General features: G+C 47.4%; 1 protein-coding gene across 1 annotated transcript in view; it reads left to right on the plus strand.

Annotated features, from left to right (window-relative positions):
- Positions 1–11,009: 11,009 nt before the first annotated feature.
- Positions 11,010–22,364, plus strand: part of RORC (RAR related orphan receptor C) — a 62,905-nt gene continuing 51,550 nt past the window's right edge. Inside the window, exon 1 of the mRNA XM_056852686.1 lies at positions 11,010–11,028. Within this exon, the coding sequence (XP_056708664.1) occupies positions 11,010–11,028 (19 nt within the window). The remainder of the gene's footprint in view (positions 11,029–22,364) is intronic.

Here is a 22,364-nt window from a genome sequence, read left to right on the forward strand (position 1 = left end):
GCGGGCTGGGATTTGGCGGCGGGAGTCCCTTAGCAACCGCACTTACTGATTTAAGCCGCTTCCGTGGAAAGGCTGGGGGAAGGGAGGGGAAGCAGGGCAGGAGCTACCGGAGAGCGAGGGACCCGCACGGTCTTTTTCTAAGCTGTGTGGGTGTGGGTGTGTGGAGTGCGGGTGTGCATGCAGGTGAGAAGTGCCGTCAAGTCGCTTCCGACTCATGGCAACCCTATGAATCAAAGTCCTCCAAAACATTTCCTGTCCTCCTGTCCTTAACATAAGGATATGTCCTATGTGTGTGTGCAAAGTGCCGTCAAGTTGCAGCCGACTTATGGCGACCCCTTTTTTTGGGTTTTCATGGCAAGAGAGTAACAGAGGTGGTTTGCCAGCGCCTTCCTCTGCACAGCAAGCCTGGTCTTCCTTGGTGGTCTCCCATCCCAATACTAACCAGGGCTGACCCTGCTTAGCTTCCGGGATACGACGAGATCAGGCTAGCCTGGGCCATCTACTTGAACCAAAAAAGGGGGGGAGAAACTGACATGGTGTAGTGGTTAAGAGCGGTGGTTTGGAGCGGTGGGCTCTGATCTGGAGAACCGGACTTGATTCCCCACTCCTCCCCATGAGCGGCGGAGGCTAATCTGGTGAACTGGATTTGTTTCCCCACTCCTATCATGAAGCCTGCTGGGTGACCTTGGGCTAGTCACACTCTCTCAGCCCCACCTACCTCACGGGGTGCCTGTTGTGGGGATGGGAAGGTGATTGTAAGCTGGTTTGAGTCTTCTTTAAGTGGTAGAGAAAGTTGGCATATGAAAACCAACTCTTCTTTTTCTAAGCTGTGTGTGTGTGTCAAGTGCCCTCAAGTTGCTTCCGTCTCACAGCGACTCTGCGAATCAATGTCCTCCAAAATGTTTTCTGTCCTATCTTTAACATAAGGATATGTCTTATCCTTGAACAAAAAAAAAAGGGGGGGGAGAAACCTAGTCTAAAAAAACAAAAGATGGGTAACCAAGGTTGGGTGGAAAAGGTAAAAGAGAGAGAGAGAGAGAGACAGCGTGGTGTAGTGGTTTGGAGCGGCGGACTCTAACCTGGAGAACCGGGTTCGATTCCCCACTCCTCCACATGAGCGGCGGAGGCTAATCTGGTGAACCGGGTTGGTTTCCCCACGCCTACACCCGAAGCCAGCTGGGTGACCTTGGGCTAGTCACAGCTCTCTTAGAGCTCTCTCGGCCCCACCTACCTCACAGGGCGTCTGTTGTGGGGAGGGGAAGGGAAGGTGATTGTAAGCCGGTTTGATTCGCTCTTAAGTGGTAGAGAAAGTCGGCATATGAAAACCAACTCTTCTTCTTCTTCTTAAAATTGTATAATAGAAAAATATTTTTATTTTAAGGCACTTATATCTCGGTTAAAAACATTAAAAATTATAAAACAAGGCACTTTGGCAACTCATAAGGTTGATCGACCTGAACTACATAGACCATATGCATTTTGGCCTACAGACCTTCCTCAGTGGTCATATAAATACTCATGTATATTTTTCTATTATACAATTTTATCTTTTCCACCCAACCTTGGGTACCCAGTTTTTTATGTCCTGTCCTTAACAGCCTTGCTCAGATCTTGCAAATTGGGGGCCGGGGCTTCCTTTATATAGTTGATCCATCTCGTGTTGGGTCTTCCTCTTTTCCTGCTGCCCTTGACTTTTCCTAGCATGACTGTCTTTCCCAGTGACTCTTGTCTCATGATGTGACCAAAATACGACAGCCTCAGTTTAGTCATTTTAGCTTCTAGGGTCAGCTCAAGCTTGATTTGATCTAGAACCCACTGTTTTGTTTTTTCGGCGGTCCAGGGTATCCATAACGCTCTCCTCCAACACCACGTTTCAAAGGAATCTACTTTCTTCCTATCACACAACGCACAACACAAGCCTTTATCGCCATATAGTTTCTTCCTGAGCTTCCTTCATTATTGCCATATAGTTTCTTCCTGAGCTTCCTTCATTATTGCCATATAGTTTCTTCCTGAGCTTCCTTCATTGTCCAGCTTTCACACCCATACATAAGTAATAGGGAATACGATGGCATGAATTGACTCGATCTTGGTTAGCAGTGACACACCCTTACACTTAAAGATCTTTTCTAGCTCCTAGGTTTGGGGGTTTTTTTTTGTGGGGAGGGTTGCTTCTAGATTTCTTACAAACACCAGCTCCGCCAGCCTCACAAAATCCTATTGGATTACTTTTGCCCTTATGGAGGGAAATAAGATGGCGGGGAGGGGGGCATTTTGATCTGTTAAGCAGCCTGGCCACGGGGCGGGGGGAGAAGTTAACCCTCTCCTTTTTCAGCCCCATAGCCTTAGTCCTTTTCCTCCTTCCTCTCCCACAGCTGCTTTTTAAACATATATTTTTTTAAAAAATGCTTGGATACATTGTGCGTAGGGGGTACAAATCTAAAGTTGCATGTAATGCAGGGGTCCCCAACCTTTTGGAGCCTGCGGGCACGTTTGGCACAGTGGGCGCAGCGACAAAAGGGGTGTCCCAGGAGGGTGGGCTGTATGGCGTGATTCCCTGCTGAGGTTTCTCCCAGGCTCCACCCCGAAAATCTCCAGTAACCCTACCCCCTGTCATCTTTTCTCTGTCGGGATTCAGATTGGAGTCTCCTTGGGACAGGGAACTTTCGTCCAAGGGTTGCCAGCTCCGGGTTGGGAAATAATTGGAGATTTGGGGGGGGGCGGAGCCTGAGGAGGGCAGGCTTTGGGGAGGGGAGGGGCTTCAATGTTACCGAACTGATCTCTGTCGCCTGGGGATCTGTTGTACTAGTGCACTGGTTCCCAACCAGGGGTCCATGGACCCCCAGGGGTCCGTGAGAACTAAATTAAGGTCCGCGAAACAAAGTTATAAACCCATAATAAATTAATATTTTCAATTAAAAGTTCTCTATTATAAAAATATATATTCAAATATTATTCTAAGCTTAATGTTTAACTAACAGTTATGATTAAAGTTTATTTTCAAATTCCCGGAATTTTTATTTTGAACCTTGGGGTCCCTGCTCCGAACAAAAAAGTCCTAGTGGTCCCTGGTCAAAAAAAAGGTTGGGAACCACTGTACTAGTGGGAGATCTCCAGCCGCCCCCTGGAAGTTGGCAATCTTATTCCATCCTCTTCGGCTGCGTAGTCAAACCTGCCACGTGCGTCAGATGATGCTGTCAGGATAATTATTACGTGGGGGCAGAATTCAGCCCCCAAACATACAGTCATTCCCAAGGAAGCTGGAAGTGGGGCGGAGAAGCCAAAAGGGGAGGATTGGCCACCCTGTCAGACGCCAGTAAAAGCCCAAATTTACACGCCAGCTCGTGAGCTGTTTGCCAGCTCGGGCCAAGAGGTGCCGGGGCAGACGCCTGCCCCCTTTCCCTTTGCCGCAGTACAGGTTTTGTTGCAGAGTCTAAGGGAATGGCGCTCTGTGTGTGCTCAGAGGTCGTTTCCCCCTAACTCGTGGTGCAGGACTGAACCTCTTTCCGTCGGCTTCCCTCCCCAGTCCGGGTGCCGCTTCTTCCACGCCCCTTTTCCCCTGGGGAAGGGCTCGGAATCGGGACCCTACTTAGGGGGCCAAAAGACCATGGATTCTCTAGTACACTGGTTCCCAACCAGGGGTCCGTGGACCCCCAGGGGTCCGTGAGAACTAAATTAAGGTCCGCGAAACAAAGTTATAAACCCATAATAAATTAATATTTTCAATTAAAAGTTCTCTATTATAAAATATATATATTCAAATACTATTCTAAGTTTATTGTTTAACTAACAGTCATGATTAAAGTTTATTTTCAAATTCTCTGAATTTTTATTTTGGACCTTGGGGTCCCTGCACCGAACAAAAAAGTCCTAGTGGTCCCTGGTCAAAAAAAGGTTGGGAACCACTGCTCTAGTATGTCGTGCCTTATTTGAGAGCCAGTCTTGCCTCTAAATATATTAAACCCAGATTCTGGAGCTGGAACCCCTTGGCTAAAGCCGTTTTCTCCGTGGCTGGTGTGGATCAAACCTGACGCTTCTTCTGAACCTCTCCCTTTCTCAGTTTAATGCTCCTGTTTTGAAGGACACGTATACTGAAAAAATACCGCTGTGCAACTGAATGTGACAAATTATAGAATTTCGAAAAGGTGACTTATAATTCCACCTTTAGACTTATAATATTCCAAATGCTTATGTCCAAACAATGTACACTGTACAAATCCTAATATAGACTTATAATATTCAAAATACTTACGTCCAAATAATACTAACTATACAACAAGGTTTCGCGATTTTATCTTTGTTTCGCATCAGCTTCATCAGACGTCTGTTGCTTTTTATCTTGCTATTTCCAGGAGAATCTTTTAGCCTCTCTGATTCTAATCCTGTTGCTTTAAAACCGAATTTGCAACCTAACTATACTTATACCCTGAAACAAAGTAAGAGTGGTCTGCCCATTTAAACAGAATAATCTGCTTGGGTAAAGTATGTTGGTGTAAAATTATAGGTATAAGTGTACTTACGTTGTAAATTTTGTGCTTTGGGTACCGCTCGCCTTTTGGTATTTCCTGTTTTGGAGGAGGCTGCCTGGTGCATCTCTGTGTGAATCCCTGCTCTGGGAGGCTCACCCGCTTCAGTGGTTTATGCAGAAAAGGTCAGGGTGGCCCCCTCAGGGCAGGTCATCGGCCCTGAAGGGTGGGGTGGCCTGTGAATAAAAGCACTTTGTACAGGCTCAGAAGCATGGGTGTTCCAGGGTCTCACACCAGGCATTGACGACCGATTGTGAAGTCAGCTGGAATGTATTCAATAAATAACAGAAGTTCTGGGGCTGATATTAAAAGTCCAGGGCCTCTGCCTCTCACCCTCCCTCCTTCCCAAGAGCCCTGAGTAAAGGCAGGCAATGTTCTTGCATCTCTGAGTTGGATGTTATCTGGCATGGGGGGAAATTTCCTTCCTGACCCCAAAGTAGCGATCGGTCAGTTGGCATTACCCTGGGCACGCAAAAAAGGGCCACGAGAGCCAAACGCTGGCTCATCCGATCGGCAGAGGCGAGCCTGAGGAGGGTGGGGTTTGGGGAGGGGAGGGACTTCATTGCCATAGAGTCCAATTGCCAAAGCAGCCATTTTCCCCAGGCGAACTGCTCTCTATCGGCTGGAGATCAGTTGTAATATCAGGAGATCTTCTGCTATTACCTGGAGGCTGGGGGAGAAAAATGCACCACTGTACTAATGTCATGGAGATAAGGAATTCAGTACAGGAGCAACAATATATGCAAAGGTGAAAACAGTATTTATATAATAATAATATTATAATACACATACAAAGTGATTGCACAAAGAGGATGATGTTTCAAAATTTGCAAAAATTGGCACAGGTCGAAATTCAAAGTCTCATGTGAGTATTTTTGAAGAAAGTCACGTCTCCAATTGGGATGAGTTCAAAAAGGCGAAGAGGAGTTGGCAACGAGGAGACGATCGTTTCGAGCTCCAAAAGAGGCTCTTCCTCACGCGAGGAAAAAATACTCACATGAGACTTTGAATTTCGACCTTTGCCAATTTTTGCCAATTTTGAAACATCATCCTCTTTGTGTAGTCACTTTGTATGTGTATTGTAATATTATTATTATATAAATACTGTTTGCACCTTTGCATAGATTACCTGGAGGCTGGCAACCCTAGTTCTGCCCTGTTCCAAGTCCGCGGCAGCCGGCGTACGTGCGCCGAGCCTGTCGGGCCCCGGTTGTAGCCCTGGAGATAAAACAGTTAAGTCAAGGCGTTGAAGGGCGGCAAAGTAGCTTAGGCCCGCTTGAGCCCCGGCAGATCTTGAGATTAGCTCTCCCTGGCCAAATGCTCTGTACGGTTCAGCGCGGGAAGATCCCAGGCTCCCCTCACTAAGCTGCTCTTTCTCCCCTTTCCATCCCCCCCATTGACTTCTCCTTGCATTACTGGGGTGGGGGTGGAAGGTACAAGGAGAGTGACGAGGATGATCGGGGGCCTGGAGACCAAGCCCTACGAGGAAGGGTTGAGGGACTTGAGGATGTTCAGGGTGGAGAAGAGGAGGTTGAGGGGGGACAGGATTGCTCTCTTGCCTTGACCTGGATGGCCCCGGCTAGCCTGACCTTGTCAGCTCTTGGAAGCTAAGCAGGGTTGTCCCTGGTTAGTACTTGGATGAGAAACCACCAAGGAAAGCCCAGGGTCGCTCTGCCGAGGGAGGCAACGGCAAACCCCCTCTGTTCATCTCTTGGGTTCACCTGGATAGCCCAGGTTAGTCTGATCTCGCTGGATGCCAGAAGCTGAGGAAGGTTGGCCCTTGTTGGTACTTGGATGAGAGACCACCGCAGAAGCTCACGATTGCTACTAAGAGGCAGGAGATGGCAAACCACCTCTGAATTGCTAGAGAATAAAACTGCTGCTTAGAGAATGAAACTGCTACTATCATACTGCCCTTGTACACATCTAAGGTGAGGCCACACTTGGAATACTGTGTACAGTTCTGGTCACCGCACCTAAAAAGGGATATTGCAGAGCTTGAGAAGGTGCAGAAAAGAGCAACCAAAATGATCCGGGGACTAGAGCAACTGCCCTGTGAGGAGTGGTTGAAACGCTTAGGGCTGTTTAGCTTGGAAAGAAGGCGGTTAAGGGGAGACATGATAGAGGTCTATGCAATTATGCATGGGATGGAGAGAGTGGACAGGGAGAAGCTTTTCTCCCTCTCTCATAATACGAAAACGCCGGGTCATCTGCTGAAGCTGGAGGGCGAGAGATTCAAAACGGATAAAAGGAAGTCTTTCTTCACACAACGCAGAGTTAAACTGTGGGACTCCCTGCCCCAAAATGTGGTGATGGCTGCCGGCTTGGAAGGCTTTAAGAGGGGAGTGGACGTGTTCATGGAGGAGAGGGCTATCTATGGCTACTAGTAGAAACTGAAACCAGTCATGATGTATACCTATTCTCTCCAGGATCAGAGGAGCTGGACTATTATTTTGGGTGCGGTGGAACACAGGCAGGACGGTGCTGCTGCCATCGTCTTGCTTGTGGGCTTCCTAGAGGCACCTGGTTGGCCACTGTGTGAACAGACTGATGGACTTCATGGCCTTGGTCTGACCCAGCATGGCTTTTCTGATGTTCTAATGTTGGGTGGGAGACCACCAAGGAAGTCCAGGGTGGCCACACAGAGGCCGTCCGTGGCAAGCCACCTCTGTTTGCTTCTTGCCTTGAAAACTCTACTGGGCCGCCATGCGTTGGCTGCGATTGGACAGCCACGTTCCGACCCCAAACCCCGCTTAGGTGAAGTCACTCGTGCAAGTTGTCTCTGCATTTCTCAGCTTTTAAAGGGTTTGCAGCTGTATGTGTCAACACAGTGGTGGGATTAGAATCATAGAGTCGGAAGGGGCCGTACAGGCCATCTAGTCCAACCCCCCCTGCTTAATGCAGGATCGGCCTACAGCATCCCTGACAAGTGTTCATCCCATCTCTGCTTAAATACTGCCAGTGGGGGGTAGCTCAGCACCTCCCTAGGTAGCTGATCCCACTGTCGAACCACTATTACTGTAGACAAACTGGAACATGTCCAGAGGAGGGTGACAAAGATGGTGGGGGGTCTGGAGACCAAGTCTTATGAGGAAAGGTTGAAGGAGCTGGGTAGGTTTAGCCTGAAGAGGAGAAGACTGAGAGGGGATATGATAACCATCTTCAATTTCTTCAAGGCCTGTCATATAGAGGAGGGTGCCGAGTTGTTTTCTGTTGCCCCAGAAGGTCTGTTGCCCCAGAACGTGTTGAAATTAAATCCAAAGAGTTTCCGTCTAGACATTAGGAAGACAGTTGAACAGGCTTCCTTGGGAGGTGGTGAGCTCTCCTTCCCTGGAGGTTTTTAGGAAGAGGCTAGATGGCCATCTGTCAGCAACGCTGATTCTATTACCTTAGGCAGATCATGAGAGGGAGGGCACCTTGGCCATCTTCTGGGCATGGAGTAGGGGTCACTGAGTGTGTTTGGGGGGGAGGTAGTTGTGAGTTTCCTGCATTGTGCAGGGGTTTGGACTAGATGACCCTGGTGGTCCCTTCCAACTCTATGATTCTATGACATGCCTGGGCTGGTATAAAGTATTCTATCTGTATAGGGTCATACATTATATGTGTGCATTATATGAGTTTTTATTTAATCACTGAGGAAGGCCTATAGGTTTAGGTCCATCAACCTAATGAGTTGCCATTGTGCCTTCTTAACTGAGATATAAGCACCTTGAAATAAAAAATATATATATTTCTCTTATACAATTTTATCTTTTCTACCCGAACTCGGGACGCTGGCTCAAGAACATCGGAACTGCTTTATAGTTCTTGGGACAGGCAGGGCCTTACCTCTTTCGTGCCAAGGAGGGAATGTGCTCTAGCTCAGCCTTCTTGTTGTGTTTCATTAAAGAAAGCCTTTTATTTCTCTAATTATTTTGATCGAAACCGGATGGTTTGGCTTTCTCTCCCCCCCCCTTCCCCCCAACACATGCCAAATCCAGGCTGCGTTCTGATGCCACCCTGGGGCCGAAAGGCTGAACTGCAGCTCTTCCTTGCTTTGGTGCAAGGCAGTCTCTCACTTTCCACCCCCACCTCCTTTTTTATTTTTCTATATAGGGGGGATACAAAAGGGAAAAAAGGGGGGGAAATAGGGATAGCAGCAATATAGTTAAAGAGACAGAATGTTTTTTAAAAAGGCAAATCAAACAGAATAGATTGCCATGCTGTTCAACATAGTTGTGCAATCGAAATAGCTACCCAACTTGCAAGAAATAATTTTAACATTAGTAATTAGCCTGAAGAGGAGGGGACATGGTAACCATCTTCAAGTACTTGAAAAGCTGTCATATAGAGGAGGGTGCTGAGTTGTTTTCTGTTGCCCCAGAAGGTCGGACCGGAACCAACGGGTTGAATTTAAATCAAAAGAGTTTCCGTCTAGACATTAGGAAGAATTTTCTAACAGTTAGACTGGTTCCTCAGTGGAACAGGCTTCCTCGGGAGGTTGTGGGATCTCCTTCCTTGGAGGTTTTTAAGAAGAGGTTAGATGGCCATCTGTCAGCAATGCTGATTCTATTACCTTAGGCAGATGATGAGAGGGAGGGCACCTTGGCCAACTTTGGGCATGGAGTAGGGGGTCACTGAGGGTGTTTGGGGGGGAGGTAGTTTTGAATTTCCTGCATAGTGCAGGGGGTTGGACTAGATGACCCTGGTGGTCCCTTCTAACTCTATGATTCTATTCTATGATTCTAATCATACGACTGAAAACTAATTTCCTTATCAAACTTATCGAGCATATTTAATGTCTATACAGCCAGGATAGTTACCCAAATATGAAATTAAATGAGAGTTCACTATACTTAATTAGCAACTACTCTCTTATTTTTGTTAACTATAATCCAACCTCGAACATATTGATACAATAATTTCCGTTTTTCGTCAAACTGCTCATAGTTTGTATTGCTGTTTACCATATTGGCCATTTTAGCCATAATAGCATATTCCATTAATTTTTCTTTCCATTCATCTTCATCCAGAAGGAAGTCTCTCACAAGGTTGCCAACTCCAGCTTGGAACATTCCTGGAGATTTGGGCCAGGGCCAGGGGAGAGCAGAGTCTGGGAAAGGGAGGGGTAGAGTCCACCTTCCAAAGCTGCCATCTTTAGGAGATCTGATCTCTGTCACCTGGAGATCAGTTGAAATTCCAGGCCCTGCCTGGAGGTTGGCAACCGTACAGAAACTACCTTCCCCAAAGTGCCCTGCTGTCTTTCTTCCCCTTCCCCAAACTCCCAACCCTTGTCTGATGAGCTCCTCAGCCAAACTCTCCCCCTTTGGAGCCGCTGGCCTGTTTGTTTGCGTTCTCTAACCAGCCCTTTCACATTGGCGACGTTCTGTGATGTCACAGCAGTTCGGCCAATAGCTGATGGGTCTGAGTGGGGCAAGCAGAGGTATTGGCCATGCAGGCATAAGTTAAGGTGATCTTGTGTTCAGTGTCGAAGGAAGGGCGGTGGCTCAGTGGTTGTCCGTATCAGGTGTCTGTCCCTAGCATCCCATAAGCAAACTCACCCAGGCAGGTAGCTCTGAAGCAGTAATGCTTTATTAGGAGCAAAAAGACAGATTAAAGGACTGACTGCCTGCAGGCAGGTGAGGCTAGTAATGGTGAACACCGGCAGGTTACATGCTTAAGACACTACGGACTGAAAAGGTAAACATTGCTAGGCAACCCCGAGATAAGCGGTTCCCAGGAAGACAGACTAAACATTACCGCAGCTGCAGAAAACAGGATGAGCGGAACTGTACACAGACGTTCATAGGCATGAGAACCAAGGACTTGACGTGTGGCCAGATCCTGGCCTGACTCATGTCAAGAGCCTTTGCTCCAGCAAAAAAAAGGCAAAGGACTGACAGTGGAAGAGCATCTGCTCGGCATGCAGAAGGTCCCAGGTTCAATCCCTGGCATCTCCACTTAAAGGGGCCAGGCAAGTAGGTGATGTGAAAGACCCCTGCCTGAGACCCGGGAGGGCCGCTGCCGGTCTGAGTAGACAATACTGACTTCGATGGACCCAGGGTCCGGTTCAGTATAAGGCACCTTCATGAGTTATGCAGGGCCAGCAAAGCTGGTTCTTCCTTATTTGATCCTTAAATTAAAAGTTAACTTTTAACTTTGGCTCTGTGAACTTAGGCGGATCATGAGAGGGAGGGCAGGAATGGATGAGTCAGTGCTCGGCTCTCGTGGCCCTTTCTTACATGCCCAGGGAAACGCCAACCACCACTTTGGGGCCAGGAAGGAATTTTCCTCTAGGCCAAATTGGCCAGGGATCCTGGAGGGTTTTTTGGGGGGGGGGCTTACTCTGGGGCACAGAGCAAGGGTCGCTGGGGGAGTGGGGGTGGGGGGAGGTAGTTTTGTATTTCCTGCATTGTGCAGGGGGTTGGACTAGATGACCCTTGAGGTACCACCCCATTCTCTGTTTCTAACTCTGCCTTCCTGTTGTTTGCAGGGCCTTCGGCAATGAAGAAGACTCATACGTGTGAGTACTGACGTTCTGTTCGGATTCGCTAAGTTGGTTTGGTTTGAAGGGCTGTGAAGATATTGGTTGTCTTTGTTGTCCCCCCACCTCAATCTCCAGCAACGGTAACAAGTAGTTTCCTTAATCACAGTATCCCCCCCCCCCCCACCGAAGGACACTGCAATCATCCGGTGAGAAACTGTTGGTAGTCCCTGGCCCTAAGAATGTGCGGTTGTCAAATATGAATTGTATCAAGTATTAAGTATTGCTTCAATAGGTAGCCTGATAAGTAGTGGAAACACGGATAAAGGATTCGGATAGATTATTGATTTAAATGAATGTCCAGTACGACATGAATGACTACAGGAGAATCACACAACTTTAAGGTTGACAATGAGGAAATTGACATTGTTGAAGACTTTCTATTCCTTGGCTCCATCGTCAACCAAAAGGGAGACTTCAGCCAAGAGATCAGAAGGAGATTGAGACTAGGAAGGGCAGTCATGTGGACTTTTGGCAGATGTGTTTGGGGGGGGGGGCACTAACACAGATGGCTGTTAATTGTTCATGGAGGAGAGGTCCATCAATGGCTGTTCGCCATGGCGGCTGAAGGGAACCTCCATGTTCAGATGCAGTGTACCTCTGCATACCTGTTTCTCAGGACAGCAGGAGGGGAACATTCTGGTCTTTTTATTCTTGTAGGCCTTCCATGACAACCGTTTGGCCAGAGTGGGGAAAAGGATGCGGGACTAGATAGACCCCGGACGTAATCTAGCAAGGTGGTTCTTCTGACAGTCCGCCTGCCATGAATTTGACTACAGGAAGAGCTCTGTCAAAAGGCCCCTTTGGTCCCCAGCTGCGATCAGCCGCACCTGGAAAAAGTATAGGATCTTCAAAAAGGGTATGATCTTCAAAGATAGACTGCCTTTGAGCATGGAGGTTCCATTTAGCTAGCCTCCATGAATTTTGCCTGATGCTTCTAAGATGCCACCTACCTTCTTGGCCGTTGCCGCCTCTTGTGGTGGTGAGTTCCACCGTTCTCCCTTGCATGTGAAGGATTTCTTTCTCTCGCTCTCGAACCTACTTTTCGAGTTCTAGGCAGGCAGGGCGCAGGGGAAGCGGTGGTGAGGTTAAACTCTTTCCCCTTGCGTTGGTGCCTGGAAGAGGTTGCGTGCGAGCCACGATGGAGTGTGGTGGGGTGACCCCGTTCTGCTGCCGGGTCCCACCAGCCGGCGTCACGGGTTCTGAATCTTTCCTCGCTTGACGCGGTGCGGTCGGAGTCATCCTCTGGCGTGCAAGGCCTAGAAACACACTGTTCTAGCCGCCCAACACAGCTTGCGGTGCGAAAATGGAACTGTCGTGACGTATCATAGAATCATAGAATTGTAGAGGTGGAAGGGACCACCAGGGTCATCTAGTCCAACCCCCTGCACAATTCAGGAAATTCACAACTACCTCCCCCTCACACCCCCAGTGACCCATTCTCCATGCCCAGAAGACGGCCAAGATGCCCTCCCTCTCATCATCTGCCTAAGGTCATAGAATCAGCATTGCTGACAGATGGCCATCTAGCCTCTTCTTAAAAACCTCCAGGGAAGGAGCGCTCACCACCTCCCGAGGAAGCCTGTTCCACTGAGGAACCGCTCTAACTGTAAGAAAATTCTTCCTAATGTCTAGACGGAAACTCTTTTGATGTAATTTCAACCTGTCGGTTCTGGTCCGACCTTCTGGGGCAACAGAAAACAACTCGGCACCCTCCTCTATATGACAGCCCTTCAAGTACTTGAAGATGGTTATCATATCCCCATATGGTTATCATACCAGAGGGGACCTTGGGTTGGCCCACCTACAGGGCTCACCGATGTCAAGAACAGGCAGATGGGAGGATTCCTCTGGCCTGGAATCATACATTCCTTCTTAGAGCCGGGGTGCAGAGTGGTTAGAGCAGGGGCGTCAAACTCAAATGTTACGAGGGCCAGATATGACATAAATGTCACTTGGTTGGGCCAGTCCATGCCTCGCCAGCCCAGATTGAGAGTGTGTGGGGGGTGAAGGCCTCGGCTGGCTTGCGGGCTGGATAAGAGCTCTCAAGGGGCCGGATCCGGCCCTATGTTTGACACCCCTGGTTTAGGGTTTTGGACTACGATCTGGGAGATCCAAGTTCCCCCCCCCCGCTCATTCACCAAACTTCCTGGGTGACCTTGGGCCGCACATCCTCAGCCTCGCCTACATCACAGGGGTGTTGTGAGGAGAAAACAGGAGGGAAGGGCGAATTATGTATTCCACCCTGACCTCCTTGGAAGAAGGGCGAGATAAAAACGTGTTAGGTAAAGAGACCACGCCGCGCTTAGACTTGCCTACCTCTCGAGGTGTTGTGAGAATGCGGTGGGGGCAGGTGAATGCCACCCTGACCTCTTTGGAAGACGGGCGAGATAAAAACGTATTTATTAGAGAGGCGATGCAGTTTTAAGATTAATCCTCAGCCTTCGAAGCAATGCATTGATCTAAAACATGCCTGCTTCTTCGATGGTGGTGTCTGTTGCAGGAACCACAAGGGAATATGTAGTTCAATCAAGAAGGAAGTCCCTTCATTGCTAGGAGGCAGAGGGAGAGACCAGGCAGAGCAGAAAGAAAGCCCCCTGCAGAATACTAAACTTAAGGTGGCTCAAGTCAGCGAGCCCAGCTGCATTCTACTACCTTTCATCTGGGCCTCTAAAATGGTTGGGCTTAGGAGGAGAAAGGGAGGTCCCCCAGAGCCGACTAAAGCCAGATTCCTGCATTTCAGGCCCACTGATTGTTCAGGGTGCAGCCTTAGAGATAGTAGCTTGGGACTTCTTGCTTTTCTGTTTGAGGATGAATTTATTTTCCAGGTTACACAGCCCAGGAGCCAGGTTTTCTGGGTGCCTCGAGGAAGTGATATGAGGCTCGGAGGAGGGGGCAAAGTCAGGGGCCTAGAAGTCCTGGATTCAAATTCTGCTTTAGGCTACTCCTGCTTGTATTAGTACAGTGGTGAAGAGAGGGTGGTACAGTTTGCAGATCCCAGATTGGAGATCCCCAGTGTTGGTACTCCATTCCAGGGTAGATAAAAATTGGGGAAAAACTTAAAATAAAATAAAAACAGATTTTTTTATATTTAAAGCTGATTTTTTACATTTAAATCGGATTTTTAAAAAATAAAATGCATTTTGAGGAATCTATCGAAAGATAGTTTTCTATTTAACATACATTACAGTCCATTCATCATGAAATAAAGATGAGGTTTTAATCATGTAGCATGAGGCTGTATATTCATGCCACATTTAAAATTTTTGGTAAATGCATGCCATTAATCCAGTCACAATGTATTGCCCTTACAGAGGTTTCTGTAAGATGATTTTGGGCAGTTTTTCGAACTAGAAGATGTTATCACAGATGCATGGTTTTACAGTTCCCAAACTGTGTATTTTGCGCCTGCAGAGATAACATGCCTCTTCTTCACAGCAAACATGTTATAAAATAAGCATACAGAGTTGAGAAAAATATGTGTGTGTTTTAAGTGCCATCCAACTCATGGCGACCCTATGAATCAATGTCCTCCAAAACGTCCTATCTTTAACAGCCTTGCTCAGGTCTTGCAAATTGAGGGCCTTGGCTTCCTTTATTGAGTCAATCCATCCCTTGCTGGGTCTTCCTTTTTTCCTGCTGCCCTCAACTTTTCCTAGCATGATTGTCTTTTCCAGTGACTCTTGTCTTCTCATAATGTGACCAAAGAATGACAGCCTCAGTTTTGTCATTTTAGTTAGCTTCTAGGGTCAGTTCCTGCTTGCTTTGATCTAGAACCTACTAATTTATTTATTTTTTGGCAGTCCAGGGTATCTGTAACACTCTCCTCCAACACCGCGTTTCAAAGGAATCGACTTTCTTCCTATCGGCTTTCTTCATTGTCCAGCTTTCACACCCATACATAGTAAGAGGGAATACGATTGCATGAATTAACTTGACCTTGGCGGCCAGTGACACATCCTGTCACTTAAGAATCTTTTCTAGCTCCTTCATGTCTGCCCTTCCCAGTCAGTTGAGAAAAATACCTTAATCTCATTGTTCCTTTGCAAATCTATGTACACGAAATCAACCCTTTACCTCTTAAGTGCTAGGTTTCAAGAAGTTCAATGAATAGAAGATTGTTTGGAGTGGAATAGATCTTCATAAGGAGCTCAGTGTGAGGAGGGAGGGGCTCAGTGCGAGGAGGAAAGTGAAACCTTTTGAACAGAATACTCCACAAGTCTTTATATAGAAAACCATGATTTAAACCTAGTCTTACTGACTAGTGATTTAAATCGATTTCATTTAAATCAAATCCACCCTGCTCCATTCTGCTTCAGTGTTCATGCCCCTCTAGGGTTGCCAACCTCCAAGTACTAGCTGGAGATCACCTTCTATTACAACTGATCTCCAGCCAAGATCATAGAATCATAGAGTTGGAAGGGACCACCAGGGTCATCAAGTCCAACCCCCTGCACAATGCAGGAAAATCACAACTACCTCCCCCCCACACCCCTAGTGACCAGAAGATGGCCAAGATGCCCTCCCTCTCATCATCTGCCTAAGGTCACAGAATCAGCATTGCTGACAGATGGCCATCTTCTTAAAAACCTCTTCTTAAAAACCTCCATGGAAGGAGAGCTTACCACCTCCCGAGGAAACCTGTTCCACTGAGGAACTGCTTTAACTTTTAGAAAATTCTTTGTACTGTCTAGACCAGGGGTCCTCAAACTAAGGCCCGAGGGCCGGATCCGGTCGCCCCCTTCCCCCTCTCCCTCCCAGGCCCAAAACCTCCTTTCCTGGGTGCGCGAGGCGTCTTGCTGCCTTGCACGCCGCCCAGTCGCCCCCTTCCTGTCCTGGCATTCCTGTTTTGGCCACAGTTGGCAGCGTTCTCACGGCTCGGGGCTCTCTCTCCTCCTGGGGGTATCCTTGTGGCCTGGAGGTAATTGTAGGGGCCCCTTGGGGGGGCTGGGCATATCTCCAGGGAGAAGAAAAAGACTTGTGGCCATTTATGCACAGGAGGTTTTGCCTTGGATTTGCCGCTCTCCAGATGCACATTTTCCCCATCCGAATTCTCAGAACTCAAAAGTAAATTTCCCCCCCCACCCCAGGGGAGAGTTTGGAGTATTCGGATGGGGAAAATGTGCATCTGGAGAGCGGCAAATCCAAGGCAAACCCTTCCATGAATAAATGGCCTTGGTTTTTACATGCCAACTTTCTCTACCACTAAAGGGAGACTCAAATTGCCTTACAATCCTCTTCCCATACCCTCCCACAACAGACTCCCTGTGAGGCAGGTGGGGCTGAGAGAGCGCTAACAGAGCTGTAACTTGCCCAAGGTCAGCCAGCTGGCTTCGTGAGTAGGGGTGGGGAAACCAACCAGGTTCACCAGATTAGCCTCCGCTTCTCACGTGGAGGAGTGGGGAATCAAACCCGGTTCTCTAGAGTCCCCGCTCCCAACCACCACTCTTAACCACTACAGGGGGAATGACCGGGCTTGTAAGGAGGATGCTTTTCCGGAGAGCCCCCTCGCGCCGCCGCCTCCTCCCCCGAAACAGTCCGGCCCCCAACAGTGTTTGAGGGACAGTGAACTGGCCCCCTGTTTAAAAAGTTTGAGGACCCCTGGTCTAGACGGAAACTCTTTTGATTTAATTTCAACCCTTTGGTTCTGGTCTGGCCTTCTTGGGCAACAGAAAACAACTCGGCACCATCCTCTATATGACAGCCCCTCGAATACTTGAACATGGTTCTCATATCCCCTCTCAGTCTTCTCCTCTTCAGGCTAAACATACCCAGCTCCTTCAACCTTTTCTCCTAGGACTTGGTCTCCAGACCCCTCACCATCTTTGTTGCCCTCCTCTGGACACGTTCCAGCTTGTCTACATCTTTCTTAAATTGTGGTGCCCCAAAATGAACACAGTACTGTAGGTGAGGTCTAACCAGAGCCAAGTTCACCTGGAGAAAATGGCCGCTCTGGCAATTGGACTCCATGACACTGAAATCCCTCCCCAAACCCGGCCCTCCTCAGGCTCTGCCCCCCAAATCTGCCGCCTGTGATGAAGAGTGACCTGGCAACACTATGCCCGTGGTCCCTTCTGCACTATGAAACTACTGCTACTGATCTGCCTTGCAGGACTGTTGCAAGGATTGCTTGTGGGACAGTACACTTGAAATGCTTGGAACATGCACAAATGCTTTATAAATGCTACAGAACAATTACAGGGTTCTTAAATTCTGTATATTGTCGCTCCTTTGTAAAGACAGCAGTATAACGGCCCGAGGTTAACGTGGGGGACGGGGTGGCTTGGCTGTTCCTAAATAAAACAACGTGAAATGAAAGTTCGCAAAACCAAGGCCTGCATCCGACCTGCCCTGGCGATGTTGCCCCCTTCTCTGAGTAGACCCCCCTCACCTTGTTTGCAAGTGGAAACTTTTTCTCTTTCTTGTGGCCCTTTTGTTCTTTTGTGGGTTTGGAAGTTTCCAGCTCGTAGCGTCTCTCTTTCTATCCCCCACCCCACCCCAAATAGAGCTGATATTTGATTGGCTGACAGGGATGCCATTCTCTGGGTTTACTCGGGTCACCTGTGCAAGCGCCGGCTGAGGTTGGCTTTTTAAAAAAGGGATGCATCCTCCCAGGCCCACTGTGTACTGAGCACAGCTGCCAACACCCGGACCTCAGCAGGGGTTGCAGGATCAAACCGCTGTATCCCCTTCACCTAAGGCAGCACCATCATGCGAGGTAGGTTGCTCGGGGGGGCAGGGGGGAACAGATGCCGCTGTTTTATACCACATGTAGATTTGGAGACAGCTCCGAAGCATGGGGTTTCTGGCAGAGCCCTGGGACGTGAAATGCCGAATGTGAGAATTTTCAGGGTGCTCGAAACAGTTTAATGGCCGAATGTGAGAATTTTCAGGGCGCTCGAAACAGTCCAATGGCCGAATGTGAGAATTTTCGGGATGCTTGAAACAGCCCAATGCCAAATGTGAGAATTTTCAGCATTCCCTCAGATCCTACCGAGGGTCCCTGAAATCTGGGAACTGTCGCCACCCCGAATGGCCATGCCCCAGAATGAAGCAGGAAAAGATGCGTATGGGTAAACAGGTAGCCCGGCGTTAGGTTTTTTGTTCCCACCATCAGTGGGGCAGGTGCCACACACCCTTCAGAAGTGGGTTCAGCAGCTGCCCGAATGTCTCTGTGCAGAAAAGGAGAGGTTGGGGATTGATCAAAGGGGTGTGGAGCAGAAGCGAGTTGTTTATCACCGGCAGCTGTGAAAAGCAGGTGTGCCAGATAACGGAGTTGCAGGACAGTCAGGACCAAACCTCTGGTGTTTAAAAACACAACTGCAGCAGGCCTTGAAATGACTGGCAGTAGGGACGACATGCATCTCCGCACAGCGCATAATGACCTTACGGCACTCTTTGCCACAAGGTGCATCTGGTAGTTGACATTGACGTTGACATTGCCCTTTATTGGCATAAAATCGCTATACGTATAGTTACATGTAGCAATAAATTTTTTGAAATGTAACCTTACAAAACAGTTAAAAGACACTTACATGAAATAGTATTGTGACTTAATACATCCATCTATTTAACTGTTTTGTGATGTTTTATAGTCATTTTAAAAAAATTGTGCTACTTTCTCCAAAACATGGGGCGAACGATTGTTCGCTAGAATGGACGCATTACAGGAGTCAAAAGCATTCAGTCTGTTTGTCAGCAAAGGGCTTAATAGTTCGTTATGGATTTCTGTATAAAAACTACAATAAAATAAAACATGAACCACTGTTTCAATAGAATTACCGCCACAGGGATAGAGGCTGTCTGATTGGGAGATTTTCCTAAATCTTCCTTCACGTAGCGCAGAATGTTTGGCATAACATTAATCCTAGCTAGGGAAATGGCTCTTCGATGGGATGGATCATACATGTGAGATAAATATGGGGAGGGCTGGTAGCAGCTGGTAGTTTTAAAAAGAGGTTAGTCAGATGGATAAATTGGAAGGCCGTCCACAATGCAAATCCTTGGTAGCTAAACGGAACCCCTAGTTCCAATTCATTCTACCTCTGAGTACCGGTTGTTGGGGGACCAATTGAGAGAGGGTTGGCTGTTTCTCTTTTCTGTGAGTGTAAGTTTCCTGGGAAGCATCTTGCTAGCCGCTGTTGGAAACAGGGCACTGGTCTAAGGGGACGTTTGTGTGTGAGCTCGCCGGGGTCGTCTTGCCGCCTTTGAAAAAACACGGGGGGCTCTTTTTGTTTTTGTTTTTAATTTAATCTTCAACCCTGGTGTGAATAATGACGCAGTCACATGCATGTATATTGAAAGTCACCCACCTACCCCAAAAACCCTTTGTATCGCTGCCCTTGCAGAGCGGTTAAATCTGCAGCAATTGTGAAATCTAAAATTTCTCGGCTGGAGTAGATTTGACTCATTTGCTGAGTCAGCTATAAAGTTTTAGTTGCATAATTGCTGGGTGTGAATTTGATCACAGGGCTGGAATTTGTTTGGGTATTGGCAGCGCCAAAACCTGTATCTCAGTGGATCCTTACAACGGCCCTGGAAGGTAGATTTAGTACTGTTACCTTTGCGGTTTGCAACCAAAGGTGCGGGGCTAGGTGACAGCAGTTTGCTTACATACGCTGGATCGATTTGTGGCCGAGGCAGGATTTGCCTTAGGGCCTTCCCGTATCTCACTTGTACCCAGTAGGTTTTTCACACTTTGAAAAACGAAAGGATAACTTTCGTTAACATACCACACCCTCATTAGCACATTATCTTGATACTTACAGGACAATGATTAGCACATTACCTTTGATACTTTTTGCAGGACAATGATTCAGCTCAAACCCAACCCCTTCTGACTATATATTATATATCTTCCTACACACTTGACACTGATGAGAGACACTGTCCTTCAGTGTTACTCCTCTGAAGATGCCTGCCACAGCTGCTGGCAAAACGTCAGGAAAGAAAATACCAAGACCACGGTCACACAGCCCAGATAACCTACAAGAACCGAAAGGATAACTGTCAAGATGATTTCCCTCTAGCTATCGCTAAGTTGCTTTCATAAAAAAAAATTAGAGTTTTTGTACCATCCCGCATAATGTGTGTGTTAAGTGCCGCCAAGTCACTTCCGACTCACGGCGACCCTATGAATCAATGTCCTCCAAAACGTCCTACCTTTAACAGCCTTGCTCAGATCTTGCAAATTGAGGGCCGTGGCTTCCTTTATTGAGTCAATCCATGTCTTGTTGGGTCTTCCTCTTTTCCTGCTGCCTTCGACCTTTCCTAGCATGATTGTCTTTTTCAGTGACTCTTGCCTTCTCATAATATGACCAAAGAACGATAGCCTCAGTTTAGTCATTTTAGCTTCTAGGCTCAGTTCAGTCTTGATTTGATCTAGAACCCACTGATTTGGGGTTGTTGTTTTTTGGCAGTCCACGATATCCATAACACTCTCCTCCAACACCACATTTCAAAAGAATCTTTCTTCCTGTCAGCTTTCTTCATTGTCCAGTTTTCACACCCATAAATAGTAATAGTGAATACGATGGCATGAATTAACTTGATCTTGGTTGCCCACATAATAGGCTGACTTATTTCAATGAAACTGTCCAACTTCTGTTTTTCGAAGGGGTCTTTCTGGTGGATTCTGCCCCATCATATTTAGCCAGGATGCCATTTGATACCCCACCTCATCAGGATCGCTTAGGTTGGCACCTCCAAAACTGAGTTCCTAGGATTTGGGTTTTAAAGCTTGGGGCATTGACTTCTGGGTGACAAACTGTTGATATTAAAGGGCGTTTCAAAAACCATTGTTATCGTTTGTAGCATGCCACCCTGCCTTGCAAGGTTGTTTTTAAGTATTAGTGGGGTATCAACTGGAAAACATATGGAAGCTTGGCAGTGCTTCTGAAGAGGAGAAGACTGAGAGGTGATATGACAACCATCTTCAAGTAGTTGAAGGGCTATCACATAGAGGATGGTGCCGAGTTGTTTTCTGTTGCCCCAGAAGGTCGTACCAGAAACAACAGGTTGAAATTAAATCAAAAGAGTTTCTGTCTAGACATTAGGAAGAATTTTCTAACAGAGCTGTTCCTCAGTGGAGCAGGCTTCCTCGGGAGGTGGTGAGCTCTCCTTCCCTGGAGGTTTTTAAGCAGAGGCTAGATGCCCATCTGTCGGCAATGCTGATTCTGTGACCATAGGCAGATCATGAGAGGGAGGGCATCTTGGCCATCTTCTGGGTATGGAATAGGGGGTCACTGGGGGTGTGAGCGGGGGGAGGTAGGGCGTCTTGGCCATCTTCTGGTCACTAGGGGTGGAAGGGGGAGGTAGTTGTGAATTTCCTGCATTGTGCAAGGGGTTGTACTAGATGACCCTGGTAGTCCCTTCCAACTCTATGATTCTATGCTAGAAATTTGTTGTGGGGATGATGGGGTGAGGCGGAGAAAGACAGAGAGAGGTTTAGCTCAAACTTGGCGGCTCAGAGGAAAATGTTTATCAAAGCCAGGCTGTGTGCAATTTTTGCTCCACAAAACTAGATTTTTTGAATTTAGGGCCAGTTTTTGCAGGGGGAGGTTGTTACTGCTTTTTTGATACTGCCCCCCTTTCTCCACCTGTGCCTGCTTCTTGTCTTGGAGCCGAGGCATTGGGGAGTTCCCAGATCTCGCAGTCTTTGCAGCCAAAAACGGCTGTCTGCAATGTCCCCCAAACTGTGCCAACACGAATGCAGGTTTTTCTAGCAATTCCAAACGCCGATCTGGAGCCCACAGGTTGCTTTTCCTAGGGTGTATTGCACCAGTATAGTGTAGTGGTTAGGGTTTCGGACTAGGATCTGGAAGAAGAGCCAAGTGGCTGCCTTAATGATAACTACCCTTCGTGGGAACTAACATGCATCCAGCATTTTGAAATTTAATCTTTAAGATGTGCAATATAAGAGGAATCTATATGAAGGACTGATGAAGAATTCTACCCATAAGAATTTGAAACGGCCGTATCCTCCATCAAGTTACTCCTCTAAAATTGGTATTTCTGCTAGAATTGCACTCTTACCTGCATGGGACTTATAGAAGAATGCAGCACCTTGCTAAAGACCTTGCATTTTTGTGAATTTTGTCATTGTCTGTGTCACCATCCATGTGGACTTGTTTGGTTGTGCTTGTTATTTTTGTATGCTTGTACATAACACTGTATGTTTAAATGTATAGTTGTATTTAGACACCATAGGATAAACATTGGTTGCACTTAACAGTAATTGTTATAGTACATTTTTGTCGCCCCTGTACTGATTTCCTAATCTCCTGATAGTAGTACAGTGGTGTCTTTTTCTCCTA

The sequence above is a fragment of the Euleptes europaea genome, chromosome 7 (genome assembly GCF_029931775.1).
Source record: "Euleptes europaea isolate rEulEur1 chromosome 7, rEulEur1.hap1, whole genome shotgun sequence".
Taxonomy (NCBI): domain Eukaryota; kingdom Metazoa; phylum Chordata; class Lepidosauria; order Squamata; family Sphaerodactylidae; genus Euleptes; species Euleptes europaea.